Source organism: Neoarius graeffei, chromosome 21 (assembly GCF_027579695.1).
Source record: "Neoarius graeffei isolate fNeoGra1 chromosome 21, fNeoGra1.pri, whole genome shotgun sequence".
Taxonomy (NCBI): domain Eukaryota; kingdom Metazoa; phylum Chordata; class Actinopteri; order Siluriformes; family Ariidae; genus Neoarius; species Neoarius graeffei.
Genome location: NC_083589.1, coordinates 45,889,774 through 45,904,801, shown reverse-complemented (window position 1 = coordinate 45,904,801; position 15,028 = coordinate 45,889,774). Strand labels below are relative to the sequence as shown.

General features: G+C 42.6%; 1 protein-coding gene across 2 annotated transcripts in view; it reads right to left on the bottom strand.

Annotated features, from left to right (window-relative positions):
• Positions 1-12,256, bottom strand: part of rint1 (RAD50 interactor 1) — a 30,454-nt gene extending 18,198 nt beyond the window's left edge. For both annotated transcript variants that reach the window (XR_009651012.1, XM_060903237.1), the window contains exons 1-7: positions 11,996-12,256; positions 9,130-9,371; positions 8,821-8,994; positions 6,447-6,587; positions 4,387-4,543; positions 1,131-1,241; positions 47-272 (exon numbers count right to left, since the gene is read on the bottom strand). Coding sequence is in view for 1 of the 2 variants with exons in the window: in XM_060903237.1 (XP_060759220.1) it covers positions 47-272; positions 1,131-1,241; positions 4,387-4,543; positions 6,447-6,587; positions 8,821-8,994; positions 9,130-9,371; positions 11,996-12,256 (1,312 nt within the window). In the remaining variant the exon portion in view is untranslated. The remainder of the gene's footprint in view (positions 1-46; positions 273-1,130; positions 1,242-4,386; positions 4,544-6,446; positions 6,588-8,820; positions 8,995-9,129; positions 9,372-11,995) is intronic.
• Between the last annotated feature and the right edge of the window lie 2,772 nt (positions 12,257-15,028).

The following is a 15,028-nucleotide window of genomic DNA, read 5'->3' as shown; positions in this document are numbered from 1 at the left end:
CTCCAATTACTCCAGTACAATTAAGCCTGGCTTTCCGAGGACTCACTCTTTCTCTCCACACTGAGCCACTTCTGAAACACGTTCTCCTCCAGCAGTATGTGCAGGGCTCCAGGGTAGGTGCTGGGGTAGGCATGTGTAGAGCGCAGCTCCTTCTCAAACTGCAGCACTTCATCCACCAGGTGGCAGAAGAGAGTGTCATCATAGAGCAGCCTTGGGGCATCATGGGCCAGTTTCTCATGTGCCAGAGTTAGAAGCCCTCTGCACAGCTCGACCTAATGAACACAGGCAGGACTACACATGTATCTGACCCTCACAGGGTACCATGCTGGTGAGTGAGACATAACGTATTTGATTTTTAACTGCACATCTGGTTCCATAGCTGTACATATTCTCTACTGTTGGATCTATTTACACAGCCAGTCTTGCATATGTGTGTATATATGTATATGCTTACATCCACACTTGAGTTTAGGTGTGCATGTATAGGTGTATATATGTATGTATGTATGTATGTATGTATGTATGTGTGTGTGTATATTCTGAATACCTATTTAACTTCTATTGTTTGTATATTCACTAGACATCTGTATTGCAAGTTAATTCTTCAGTATATAGCCTTAAGGATAATTATAACCACCCCTTTTTTATAGCCCTACCTGTACATACTTCTCCCATAACTTTTGTACATATACTGCACAGATGTATATGTGTATATTCTGTATGCCTATTCAACTCTTATTCTTTTATATTCACAAGACATCTGCATAGCAAGTTAGCTACTTCTGTATACAGCTTTAAAGGATAATTATAATTATAACCACCCTTTTTTATAGCCCTACCTGTAGTTACTTCTCCCTTAACTACCGTACATATACTGCACAGAACTACTGAACATCCTATTTATTTATTTATCTGTACATTCTCTACTCACTATAACCGTCTCATTTGCACTAGCTGTACATAGCTGCATTCATCTATACATATTGCTTATCTGCACATACTGTATTTATTTGTATTATACTGCATTTCTGCTATTTGCACTTCTGATTAGATGCTAACTGCATTTCGTTACCCTGTATTTATACTGAGTAATGACAAAGTTGAATCTAATCTAATCTAATCTTTCTTACTTTTGCATTGACTTTGGCAGCGGCACGGTCAAAAATGGGCTGAATCTTCTCCTCCATGAAGCTGGAATTGTAGCCCATCCACATGAGGACCTGGGTCAGATACCACTCTGGCTATAAGGGGACAGAGGACTACAGTTAATATTTTATCACACCATGTTTGTCTTTCCTTTTCTTTATCAGAGCAAAAGTATAACGATTTTCAATCCAGGTAATGCGGCTAATACCAGGGGACATAAGGTGACTCAGATTGTGCTTACTTTATCTCTCCGTGTGTAATTTACAGTGCCCTCTACAATTATTGGCACCCCTTGTTACGGTAAGATTCGTAAAAAGGGTTAGAATAAAAGCCACCTTTTCGTAAAGTAGCTTCATCTCACACTGAGAAAAATCCAATCTTTAATTGAAATAAATTTATTCACAGAAAAACAACTCCCTTATCAAGAAATAATTATTTTCAACAAAAACATATGTGCCACTCTTATTGGCACCCCTGGAAATTATAGTGAACACAATGTAACTGAAGGATGTTTCCCATTAAAATTGTACATTTTTGACTTGACTGGAGTGTATACGAACTTTCAAGCTATAATCCATGATTTCTTGATTAACTGGAGAACAAACATGAGGTGACACAGAGGCCAAATCCTCTGAATGATGAAGAGAAAGGAAGTGACTTGACCAAACTGTGGATTTTTCCCCCAACCCTTTTTACTAATCTTTACAAGGGGTGCTAATAATTGTGGACAGCACTGTACACCATAATTAAAAAATATACACTACCGTTCAAAAGTTTGGGGGTCACTTTGAAATGTCCTTATTTTTGAAAGAAAAGCACTGTTCTTTTCAATGAAGATCACTTTAAACTAATCAGAAATCCACTCTATACATTGCTAATGTGGTAAATGACTATTCTAGCTGCAAATGTCTGGTTTTTGGTGCAATATCTCCATAGGTGTATAGAGGCCCATTTCCAGCAACTCTCACTCCAGTGTTCTAATGGTACAATGTGTTTGCTCATTGCCTCAGAAGGCTAATGGATGATTAGAAAACCCTTGTACAATCATGTTAGCACAGCTGAAAACAGTTTAGCTCTTTAGAGAAGCTACAAAACTGACCTTCCTTTGAGCAGATTGAGTTTCTGGAGCATCACATTTGTGGGGTCGATTAAATGCTCAAAATGGCCAGAAAAATGTCTTGACTATATTTTCTATTCATTTTACAACTTATGATGGTAAATAAAAGTGTGACTTTTCATGGAAAACACAAAATTGTCTGGGTGACCCCAAACTTTTGAACGGTAGTGTATCTATAATAATAAACTGCTTTATTTTTAAGCTTGTAAAGGCCTACATCTTTAACATTATAAAGAAAGCCATCTCATCTCATTATCTGTAGCCGCTTTATCCTTCTACATGGTCGCAGGCAAGCTGGAGCCTATCCCAGCTGACTACGGGCGAAAGGCGGGGTACACCCTGGACAAGTCGCCAGGTCATCACAGGGCTGACACATAGACACAGACAACCATTCACACTCACATTCACACCTACGGTCAATTTAGAGTCACCAGTTAACCTAACCTGCATGTCTTTGGACTGTGGGGGAAACCGGAGCACCCGGAGGAAACCCACGCGGACACGGGGAGAACATGCAAACTCCACGCAGAAAGGCCCTCGCCGGCCACGGGGCTCGAACCCGGACCTTCTTGCTGTGAGGCGACAGCGCTAACCACTACACCACCGTGCCGTAAAGAAAGCCATAATGTACAAATTAGAACTATAGCTAGAAGTTGCACTGTAGTATTCTCAGCGCTTTATAAACCAGTAGACAATCTGTTAAAATATATTACTATTACAACCATGATTTAGCTCTTTGTTCCGACTCTGAATAATCCCCCTCTTTACCCAGTCACTGATTTTTGGTCATTGGCCTGCTCTAAACAGAGCTTGTGTTTGTGCCAAATTCTTTCAATGTAATAATAATGGATTTAAAACTAGACGGCCTTTCGATTTCATAAAATTGGTGAAATTTAGTTCCCTCTGAAATTTGGTCATTATTTGTTTATTTCTGTAATGTCTCAAAAAACAGGCCATTCTGTGGCTGGGAAATTATTTAATTTGAGGAGACTCCCTAGCAAATAATGTGCATGAAATCACTTGCTTCGCGCAGTCAAGCAGACAGAGGAAGCCTGTGTGCACATGCGCAGGTTTACCTTCTTCTTCTTTTGGGTTTTACGGCAGCTGGCATCCAGTGTTGCATTACTGCCATCTACAGGTTTAACTTTGACCGTGCACTGACAGTTACATCATTCTGTTGCTAAACGAACAGCTGATCACACCGAGGTGCTCGCTGACCGCCGATATTTATTTGTTTGGTCCTGCGTTTCCTTTCCTTCGCAACATAACGTCTTTTCTTCTCGCTTTCCGTTACTGTAGTCGGTCTTTCACGTTTCATTCGCATCCTCCATTGTTCTGTCCTGTTTCAAATGTGTATCCCACAATGCCTTGTGCAAATGGGGAAAGCTCACCATGCGATGCATGATGTAGTATCTTGAACTGGATCATGGTGAAGCAGGAAAAAAATAACGGAGAATTTAGGGTCACGTGGCCCTAAATTTATTAATTGTTCTATTAAAAAAAACTAATGAAATTGGAAGTCTGTGATTCGAATTCAGTAGCTTTTGGTCCACTCAATAAAAATAACTGGGTGTCAGGGAAAATTCTTTTTATGACCTACACTTGAAAAATCTGAAAGGCAGTCTAGCTTTAAATGTTTCTCTGTGGGATGTTCAAAATTCAGGACTTCTTTTTTTAAAATACAAATCCTGATACATACTTTTCCATGACGTTATCTCAGACTGACTATTCAGCTTTGTACACAGATTCTGCAGGTACCAGATCATCCTTTAATAATTCGTACATCAAATGCGTTCTATTCGAAGCCCTGACGCTCTTGTCCTAACATCACAAACCGAGTTCATTTTAAAGTCTCTGTAAATTATTAGAAAAAATTCTGTTTTACATGATAAGACTTTAAATACATTCAATATCATAACACATGTCCAGTCCCAGCCCTGTGATGACCTGGCGACTTGTCCAGGGTGTACCCCGCCTTTCGCCCGTAGTCAGCTGGGATAGGCTCCAGCTTGCCTGCGACCCTGTAGAACAGGATAAAGCGGCTAGAGATAATGAGATAAGATGAGATGTCCAGTCCCACTATACATTCATACCATAGGTTTTAAAGGAGTACATATTCTCACCTTGCTTAGCGAGTTGGTCTGCCGGTTCCCAGTGAAGTGATACCTAAACCGCTTACTGAGAGGCTGCAGCATGATCTGAACAGGAAGTGAGAGTGGGGGGGTCTGAGGCAGGCCAGGCCGACTGGGTGCCTCCTTCTTCTCTGATATAAGGTCATCGCTGTGATGGGTTAAAGGCAATAACACTGACACCGCTTTCTCCTTGTCTGGAACATTTCAATATTGTTTTTACTTTGTCTTCACAATTACTTATACTGTACATCTTTTGATTTCCATAAGAAAAATAAATGAGTTATTTCTCATTCTTCTTCATCGATACATATATTCATATTGTCAAATTTCCTTGGATAGCTGTTCTCAGAATGGGATTTTTAAAAATTATGTTGGTAAAGATCACAACCCACCATTATCCAAGTTATTATATTGAGGTTTTAAAGGTATGTGGCAGTGGGGGCGTGGTCAAGCATCGGTCTGTGACCGGAGGGCGGAGTCAGGGAAGGTAAGCGGCAGAATCACTACACCTGATGTGAATTAACCTGTGTTTGTGTGTCTTCCCAGCAACCACGCCCTATATAAGGAGAGAGAGGGCAGAGGAAGGGAGCTCTCTCCCGAACCAGATGTCTAATGCGTGTGTATGCGTGTGGCTGGGAGAGTGTACGTGTGTCACTGAAAAGTGCAAAAATAAAGAGTTTTTGGAACTCCGTTCTGGCCTGCCATCCTTCTGTGCTCCACCCACCCGCTCCCGGGTTTCGGCACCACTGTAGACTTCAGAGTGGGTGGGTGGAGCACAGAAGGACGGCAGGCCAGAACTGAGTTCCAAAAACTCTTTATTTTTGCACTTTTCAGTGACACACGTACACTCTCCTAGCCATACACCCTCCGGTCACAGACCGACGCTTGACCACGCCCCCACTGCCACAAGGTATTAGATGTTTGTCTGGCCACTTCAATGTGTTTAATCCAAACAGCATCAAATAATGAGCCAAATATTTTTGGATTACGGTAAAACAAAAAATACGCTGTGGACCATGGATTTTTTTTTTATAGCTAAAGGCACCCCTGGCTAGCCTAGTAAACTAGACCCACCCGCCTAGCGGCCAAAAATATTTTTGCCTAGCGAGTGGGTCTAGCCTCGCACCATATAAACAAAAACACCCCGGGCATCAAATCGTGCCCGCCAATCACAACGCAAGGTTTTTGTTTGGATTCTTTGGCCGGGCTTTTGCAGGAGTGACGACAAGGCTGCGCGACGCTGGAGAAAGCACAACAGGAAAGATGGCTACGGCTAGTGAACAGCGCGCGTTTGACTCCGCTTTGGAATCAGTTTTAGAAGAATTAGACTTGGAGTTTTCGTTGAAACATAAGCAGGAAGAGGCTCTCCGCTCATTCCTTTTCAAGAAGGACGTTTTCGCTGTTTTGCCGACCGGCTATGGCAAAAGTCTAATCTACCAGCTGGCTCCGCTGGTAGCCAAAAGGATGGGGCTAGTTTGTGTAGTACGAAGAATTAATAAACAGCTTTGAAACATTACTTTTTGATTGTTTCTTATTTTCCCGTTATTTTAAATTTAAGGGAAATTATTTCACCAAACACCACTAAATAAAAACTCTCAAACAGTTTAAGCAAACCCTTGAAAAAAAATAAGAGTGTATGTTAAGTATGTGGTACAGACTCCAAACTTCTTAATATCTAGAACCTGTTTATTAATTAATACGCATTTTGAAAAATTATTTATTTCAAGGTCTCCCCCACTGCGCGCTCTGACTACGTCACAGTCACTGTTGCACTGATTGGTCAGAGCGTTGGCCTATACGCACAGAGACAGTTTGAAAGACAGTGGTTTGTTCCTCCCCCACCCTTCAGAAATGTCTACGGATCGAGGCCAGACTAAATATTCACATTTAGTCTGGCTTGCCAGGCTAACCCCTGGCTGCAAAAGTATGAAAACACCTGGTCTAAAAATTAGCTAACATTCAAAAACGCTGAACAGCTGACCGTAGACTAATTGGTGGCATAGGTATGCTGACTGTGTGTTGAGTGTGTGTACATGTAGTACAGAGGATACGATGTCTGCAGGGAGATGAGCTGAGAAACAAGCAGCTCCAATTGGCTGTTGAGCTCCTGAGCGTTGGCCAGCGGAGTGAGAGACTGCATCGGGGGAGACACTGTTGGCCAGTGCAGCTGCGTCAGCACCTCCTCAAAATCACTGAAATTAAGGGAAACAGAGAGTTAGGACATCCAATGCAAAACAAGAACTGGCCCTGGACACAACAAGCGCTCTAGTTATGGTTCTGTTAAACAGACACAGTGACTCAAGTACAACTGACTGTACCCTCATGGAACTCAGCAACACTGTTCAGTTCAACTTGGTTTGACTGGAGTTTTTAAATTTTATCAGCAATAACAACCAAACACAAATCCACACCGTCAAGTCAAGTCAAAGTCCCTCTCACGCCAGAATCTGGTCTTCCCAGACAGTCTCCTGTCCCAGTACTAACCAACTCTTTAAGATGTATGGGTGCGGCGCCGATCTCCATTTCGATAGCCCTCGGCCTCTCGCCTATACAGCTAGGGTTACAGTGGAGGGCTTGTCCTCTGGTAACCACGAGAGTTTGACTTCCCTACTCACATCCGTATTGCAGCATGCCTTGCCAGATGGCAGTAGGTACCATTTTTATGATGGTCTTTGGTATGACCCGACCGCGAGTAGAACTTGCGATCTCCCGGTTGAGAGGCGGACACGCTAACCACTAGGCCAACTTGCGGTTTTAAATCAACACCGTGATGTTGATTTGTCATGAACTTTCTGAAACCCTAAATGAACTTGAACGGAAATCTGTTCATTTGGGTTGTGTTTGTACTGTAAAGATCAGTGCTTGGCCTGGTACATTTTTATATAATCAAATAAATCTCAACATTTTTGCAGGTTGAGAAATGAAATGCCATAATGTTGTACTGAATGGCACAACCATTGCAGTAGTGACCCCAGATGTGCACAGATTATATAGTTATTACTGTAGCTCATCCACCAGAAAAGGAAAAGCTGCAACGTGCTGCCCAATCCCTTGGTTTGGCTGCCCGGAAAATGCACAGGCTAAAAGTTATAGTTAAAGTAATATAATAACACATGGCATTTCGTTTTTTTTTTTTTAAATTTAGTAAAGTGCATTAATATAGGCTAAGGAAAATGAAGAGGTACATGACCTTATTGTCCTGGTATAATAAAGTTTTTAATGTAGCATGTCATGTCCATGCCCCCAACAAAAAGTGAGCAAGTTTTGGATTTGGCTGTGAGTGGGGAGTTTTAAAAATAAATAAAGAAATAAGTCACTGGTTTTGCCACACAATATGTGCACATACAATCAGCAACAATACCATATCAGTTTACCTGGAACATTTGACAAAAGCACATTTCTAATTTCCTGGGGTCAAAATGTAGCCTAGTAAACTAGACCCACCCGCCTAGCGGCCAAAAATATTTTTGCCTAGCGAGTGGGTCTAGCCTCGCACCATATAAACAAAAACACCCCGGGCATCAAATCGTGCCCGCCAATCACAACGCAAGGTTTTTGTTTGGATTCTTTGGGCGGGCTTTTGCAGGAGTGACGACAAGGCTGCGCGACGCTGGAGAAAGCACAACAGGAAAGATGGCTACGGCTAGTGAACAGCGCTAGTTTGACTCCGCTTTGGAATCAGTTTTAGAAGAATTAGACTTGGAGTTTTCGTTGAAACATGAGCAGGAAGAGGCTCTCCGCTCATTCCTTTTCAAGAAGGACGTTTTCGCTGTTTTGCCGACCGGCTATGGCAAAAGTCTGATCTACCAGCTGGCTCCGCTCGTAGCCAAAAGGATGGGGCTAGTTTGTGCAGTACGAAGAATTAATAAACAGCTTTGAAACAATACTTTTTGATTGTTTCTTATTTTCCCGTTATTTTAAATTTAAGGGAAATTATTTCACCAAACACCACTAAATAAAAACTCTCAAAAACAGTTTAAGCAAACCCTTGAAAAACACTTGAAAAAAATAAGAGTGTATGTTAAGTATGTGGTACAGACTCCAAACTTGTGGTCATTATCTCCAAACTTCTTAATATCTAGAACCTGTTTATTAATTAATACGCATTTTGAAAAATTATTTCAAGGCCTCCCCCACTGCTTTCTGTCGCTCTGACTACGTCACAGTCACTGTTGCGCTGATTGGTCAGAGCGTTGGCCTATACGCACAGAGACAGTTTGAAAGACAGCGGTTTGTTCCTCCTACCCCCGTCGGAAATGTCTACGGATCGAGGCCAGACTAAATATTCACATTTAGTCTGGCTTGCCAGGCTAGTCAAAATGTCCAAAAGTGGAGAAAAATTCCAAGCGGAATATATCTTTAACATAAATTCTGCTTTAAAACAAATTTGACATTTATTATGATATTTTAAAAAATTATTCATACTTTGAGAGTTTGTCTTTCAGGATCTTATGCCAGAAGTGCAATGTTTCTCTGAGGAATGCTCGGAGGTGTGTGCAACCTGACTCTTTTAGACCCATGTCCAGAGTGGCCATGTTGCCTACTGCACCGATTGCCTCCCAGACACTGTTAGTCATCAGGAACTGCTGAATGCTGTCACTGTTTTAAACACAAATAAAGACCACACACACACACAAAAAAAAATCACATACGGTAACTATGCAATTCAGACAGCTGAAATTGTGATGCAGAAGAAAGTGTAGACTAATTCTGGGAAACATACTAGCCTCTTACCTGAGCTCTTCAATCCGAGACAAACACTGGAGATACTTCATGTGTCTCTCCAACGTGTCTAGCTCTCCCAGGGTTTGTCTGAGGCGATCAGCCCAGCTCTGTGCTCCCTGAAGATGCTGCTGCAGGGTGTTGGACAGGACTCTTTCTCCCTGAAGTAAAGTCTGCAGTTTGGACCGGGACTCCTCTGCAGCAGCGAGTGCAGCTGATACACGCAAAGGCACTGAGCTGGACACAGTCATCACCTACATGTACAGATAAGCACCACTAATATTAAAGATGCACAATTTCTACTTTTTTCCCCCCATTTTTTTATATGATCGTGATATCAGAGACTTGAGAGTCAGGCGATATGAGATACTAATTCAATACTGACTGATCTGTAACAAGTTGCATAATCAGTATTGTATCAACTCTCATAACACACATTCATGCCATATATAAAGTCTGATCTGATACTCAGTACGAGATGGTACATCTACAGTCAGTGTACACCAGACACAGTGCTGGCTCATTGTATTTCTCTGGACTGTAAATAATATTTGAATCCTAAATTTAACCCATTTTGGATTTATTTAATTCATATTTTCTGTATGATAGTTCCTGAGCTTGGGCTACTGTTTGTTCGGTGCTTTGCATGTTCTCTCTGCATCTGCATGGTCCCAGGTGTAAATAGGCGTGTGTGTGTGTGTGTGTGTGTGCATGGAGTGCTGCAATGGACTGGCATCCCAGCCATGGTGTATTCCCTCATACCCAGTGCTCCTTGGATAGGCTCCAGATGTATAGTTACCCTAACCAGGATAAAGCAGTTACTGATAATGAACTCAGCGGCACAGTGGTGTAGTGGTTAGCACTGTCGCCTCACAGCAAGAAGGTTCTGGGTTCAAGCCAAGTGGTCGATGGGGACCTTTCTGTGTAGAGTTTGCATGTTCTCCCGTGTCTGTGTGGGTTTCCTCCGGGTGCTCCGATTTCCCCACAGTCCAAAGACATGCAGGTTAAGTTAATTGGTGGCTCTAAATTGACCGTACGCGTGAATGTGAACGATTGTTTGTCTCTGGGATAGGCTCCAGCTTGCCCGCGACCCTGCACAGGATAAGTGGTTACAGATAATGGATGCATGATAATAAACTTATCATTACATATAACCATACAGATCATGATTGTGTGATATAGTTCACAGTCAAATAAAACACACTGATGAATAACTGATTGTTAAATAATAATAATAATAATGATGGTCTGACTCGTCGCATGCGACCAATGTCCTCCTCCTTGCGACAAACGTCCTCCTCAGAGCCTTCAGTGACGATGGCGTTGATGACTGATGAGTCTGATGCGAGATGAAAAGATCTTGTTGCAGGTGAATGGTGGTGCATGAGGTTGGGTGTTCCAGGTTTGGGCAGCATGCCTACGTTGCCACTTCTCCACAAGCCTCTCTGTACCTCAAAGGCCGGATAGCGAGTGTGGCACAGGTGGTGCCATTGGCTCTGATCTTGAGCAGTCCTCTCCCAAGTGTCTGGGTTTATATCGTACTGCTTGAGTGTGGCCTTCGGAACGTCTTTATAGTGTTTCCGCTGTCCACCTTTGGAACCCTTACCTTTGCACAGTTCTCCAAAAGGGCTTTGGGAAGTTGTTCTTCTCCCATGCGAGCAACATGACCACACCATTGCAGCTAAGTGCGAGTGAGTAGAACCTCGGTGGAGGTGATCTGGCACTGTGCAAGGATCTCAGTGTATTGTAATAATAATAATAATAATCAGGGGCGGCACGGTGGTGTAGTGGTTAGGAGCAATTCCAGCGTTATGGACGTGACACTTGAACTCAAAATGGCAACAAATGACCCAGTGCATGTTTTATTGTCTCCCAGTATTTAAACAGGTGTTGCATATTTTAAGGCTGTACCATACTGGAGAAGTGATAGAACAAGAACAATTCCCATAGTACATCTAGGGCATGCCAGAAAATGCCAATAAAAGATGCGTTATGGATGTGACAGAAAAAGTATCACTTTTCTTGGGTTACTGTACATTTTTATTAAACTCTGTGAAATTGTAAACCTAATGTCGAAATGGAGATATCCATTTGATAGAGGGGTCCAAGGTGAATATTAAAAAATTTTTGTTTAAAATATTTTGTATTTCATGCAGAGTTTCGGAAGGAAAAGTCAGCGTTATGGATGTGACGAAATTCCGTTATGGATGTGACGTTAGCGCTGTCGCCTCACAGCAAGAAGGTCCGGGTTCGAGCCCCGTGGCCGGCGAGGGCCTTTCTGTGCGGAGTTTGCATGTTCTCCCCGTGTCCGCGTGGGTTTCCTCCGGGTGCTCCGGTTTCCCCCACAGTCCAAAGACATGCAGGTTAGGTTAACTGGTGACTCTAAATTGACCGTAGGTGTGAATGTGAGTGTGAATGGTTGTCTGTGTCTATGTGTCAGCCCTGTGATGACCTGGTGACTTGCCCAGGGTGTACCCCGCCTTTCGCCCGTAGTCAGCTGGGATAGGCTCCAGCTTGCCCGTGACCCTGTAGAACAGGATAAAGCGGCTAGAGATAATGAGATGAGATAATAATCAGATTATATTTCTGTAATTCATCAAAATAGTCTCAGCACTGACAACAGGTAAGTTAAGCCAATATATTATGATTGAACACCTGTATATTAGACAGCTCTAGTATACTGTAATAGTTCCAAATCATGCTGCCTACCCTACTTAGTGCACTATATATTAGTATGGAGCAATACATTGTGAGACGACTCGAAAAAGGCACAAATAACAGATTTTATTGATTTATTGCTTAATAATTAAACTTCTAAAACAAATACACAACCGTTTCATGCCAAGTGTGCTGCAGAAGAACTGTACCCTGCTCTTACCTGCTCCTCTAACACTTTGTTCTCTGCTGTCAGTTTCTCAAGAAGCCCCTTGACTTTTCTCAGTGACTTCAGATCGTCACCAATTTCTTTCTCCACCACTTCACCCACATGATCCATACAGCTTCTGTGCTCTGATGCATGTTCGGTATCAGGATCATTATCATTTATTAACCTGGGCTTACAAACGTCAATGCTATTACTGTTATTGTGCTCATTTACGGGCGCCGCCATGTTTTTTCCCCCCTTAACGGGCCACGTCATCAGCTGACAGTAAGCCCACGCGCGCCCTCTGCTGGCCATGAGGCCGTAGTGTATTCCTGCTCCAAATTAAGCGCCTCGTCTCATCTCATCTCATCTCATTATCTCTAGCCGCTTTATCCTGTTCTACAGGGTTGCAGGCAAGCTGGAGCCTATCCCAGCTGACTACGGGCGAGAGGCGGGGTACACCCTGGACAAGTCGCCAGGTCATCACAGGGCTGACACAGAGACACAGACAACCATTCACACTCACATTCACACCTACGCTCAATTTAGAGTCACCAGTTAACCTAACCTGCATGTCTTTGGACTGTGGGGGAAACCGGAGCACCCGGAGGAAACCCACGCGGACACGGGGAGAACATGCAAACTCCACACAGAAAGGCCCTCGCCGGCCACTGGCATACATGTCAACCTTTGGTCAATCAAACCTGTATAACCAACCTCCAAAATCCGTATTTCCCTTATAAAATCCGTATAAGATGCCAATTAAAATAATTTACCTAAAATTTGAATGATAATTAACAATGATATATCCCAGTTACTTTTTATTCAATATTAATAACAATAAACCTTCAGAATGAATACAAAGCTCCAATGTTTGACAAAAACACAAAGTGTTATCAGCATAGTTACGAAGGAAATACTTCGTTGTTTGGAGACAGGTTTCACCGAGCGGCTATTATGCACGAGACTTCATATTAGCCACAAAGTCAGGAAAATCTGTTCGTAAAATTACGTTATAATGACCAAATACAATGAAAAGTATTTTTCCAGTCTCACCTGTGAAAGGTAATCCCATGTGATCTCGTTTGGACGGTAAACCTGTTGGTACAGTTAAACGCAGCACATGAATGAGGCATCTTTATTCTCGGCTACTGTCTAGACGCTATACCAGAGACGGCTGAAGGATCTCCACTTTGCCACATCCAATATGGCGGCGAGGATGACGTATGATTCTACGCAGAAGGCGGCGTCTATGTTTATATGTCTATGGGCGGGATTCTCGCAATGCGGTGTGCGCATGATCAAAAGTGGAACGAAGTCTCGCTACCGCAAGATGACGTGCGATTTCATAAGACTCTTTACTGGCTGTCTGTGGTGTACAGTACGTTTGTAAATGTTATGCGTTCTTTTATTATCGTGGGAATTGATTATAGCTCTAAATAAATATTGAAGTTTTTTTAAAGAATCCGTATAACTTTATTTATACGCCCGTATACTACGTTTATTGAATCAAATCCGTATAAAATATGGACATTCCGTATAGGTTGACATGTATGCACTGGGCTCGAACCCGAACCTTCTTGCTGTGAGGCGACAGCGCTAACCACTACACCACCGTGCCGCCCATCCCAAGTTTATTACTTAAGTCAAAGTACAGATCCCACAGGTCAAATGTTCCTCCGATACAAGTGAAAGTTGTACAGTCAAATTTTTTACTTAAGAAAGCACAACTTTATTCATCACACACTTCTGAAATTCTCTCTGCATTTAACCCATCTGAAGCAGTGAAAATGGCCGTAGCCAGCTATGAGGCCACCGAGGTCCAGACCTCGGTCATTTTTAAGAGCTGAAAATACATTTGTACGCTAAATATTCATCTGGATAAAAAAATAAAGAATAACATTAAAACGTCTCCCTAAAAGGTGCATTGTTAATCATGTTAAATGTTGATTCTGTCTTCTGTGTCTGTTTCGTGCGGCTCTGAGACCAAGAACACAAAACCAAATGAGCGCATGACTCGGGGAAGGAACGCAGTGCAGTAGACACATTTTTTTCATGGTAACCATCAGCGCACTTTCATCAAGCTGTTACATTTACATTTTTGAAGCAGCACAGTTTTGTCCTCATTGCTTGGGCCAGATCAAACCATTAAACAAGCTTAAATTATTCTTACTCTTGCCACATACGGTACATGATTTTTTGTTTTCAAAACTGATGATATTCAGTTCAAACACCATTAAAAGTTATTTCAGGAATAGATCTCTTGTGTAACGTGTAATTCACCCCTCTCATTTAAATATGTTGAACATTTTTCAGCACACACTTTGCGCGCGCATCACAGACCTCGGTGATTTAAAAATACTGGCTACAGCCCTGGCAGTGAACACACATGCATACCCAGAGCAGTGGGCAGCCATGCTAACAGCGCCCAGGAAGCAGTTGGGAGTTCGGTGCCTCACTCAAGGGCAACTCAGCCCAAGGCCGTCCCATATTAACCTAACCGCATGTCCTTGGGGGGAAACCCACGCAGACACATGCAAACTCCACACAGAAAGACCCTCGTCAGCCACTGGGCTCAAACCCAGAACCTTCTTGCTGTGAGGCGACTGTGCTAACCACTTACACCACCGTGCCGCCCCTTAAGTATTGAAGTATTTGCTTTTAAAAAAACTTAAGTATTAAAAGTACATTTTCTGTCAACGCACCATTGTATTATTGCCATAACGCTTACAAAACCAAATGCCTGTGAAGCAACCGACTGGATTTTCTGACTAGTTTGTAGAACCTGTAGAGCTGAAGTTCCACCTGACATGCTAGCAAACTCTTTTCAAGCTCAAAATCATATTGGGTAGCTAATGTTACTAGAAAAGAAAGATTTTTACATTCTGTTTATTTGGAAAGATTATGCTAAAGTTAACATTATTCACGTTATTCACCGGCAGCACAGTGGTGTAAGTGGTTAGCACGGTTCGAGCCCAGCAACCTGCGAGGGCCTTTCTGTGTGGAGTTTGCATGTTCTCCCCGTGTCTGTGTGGGTTTCCTCTGGGT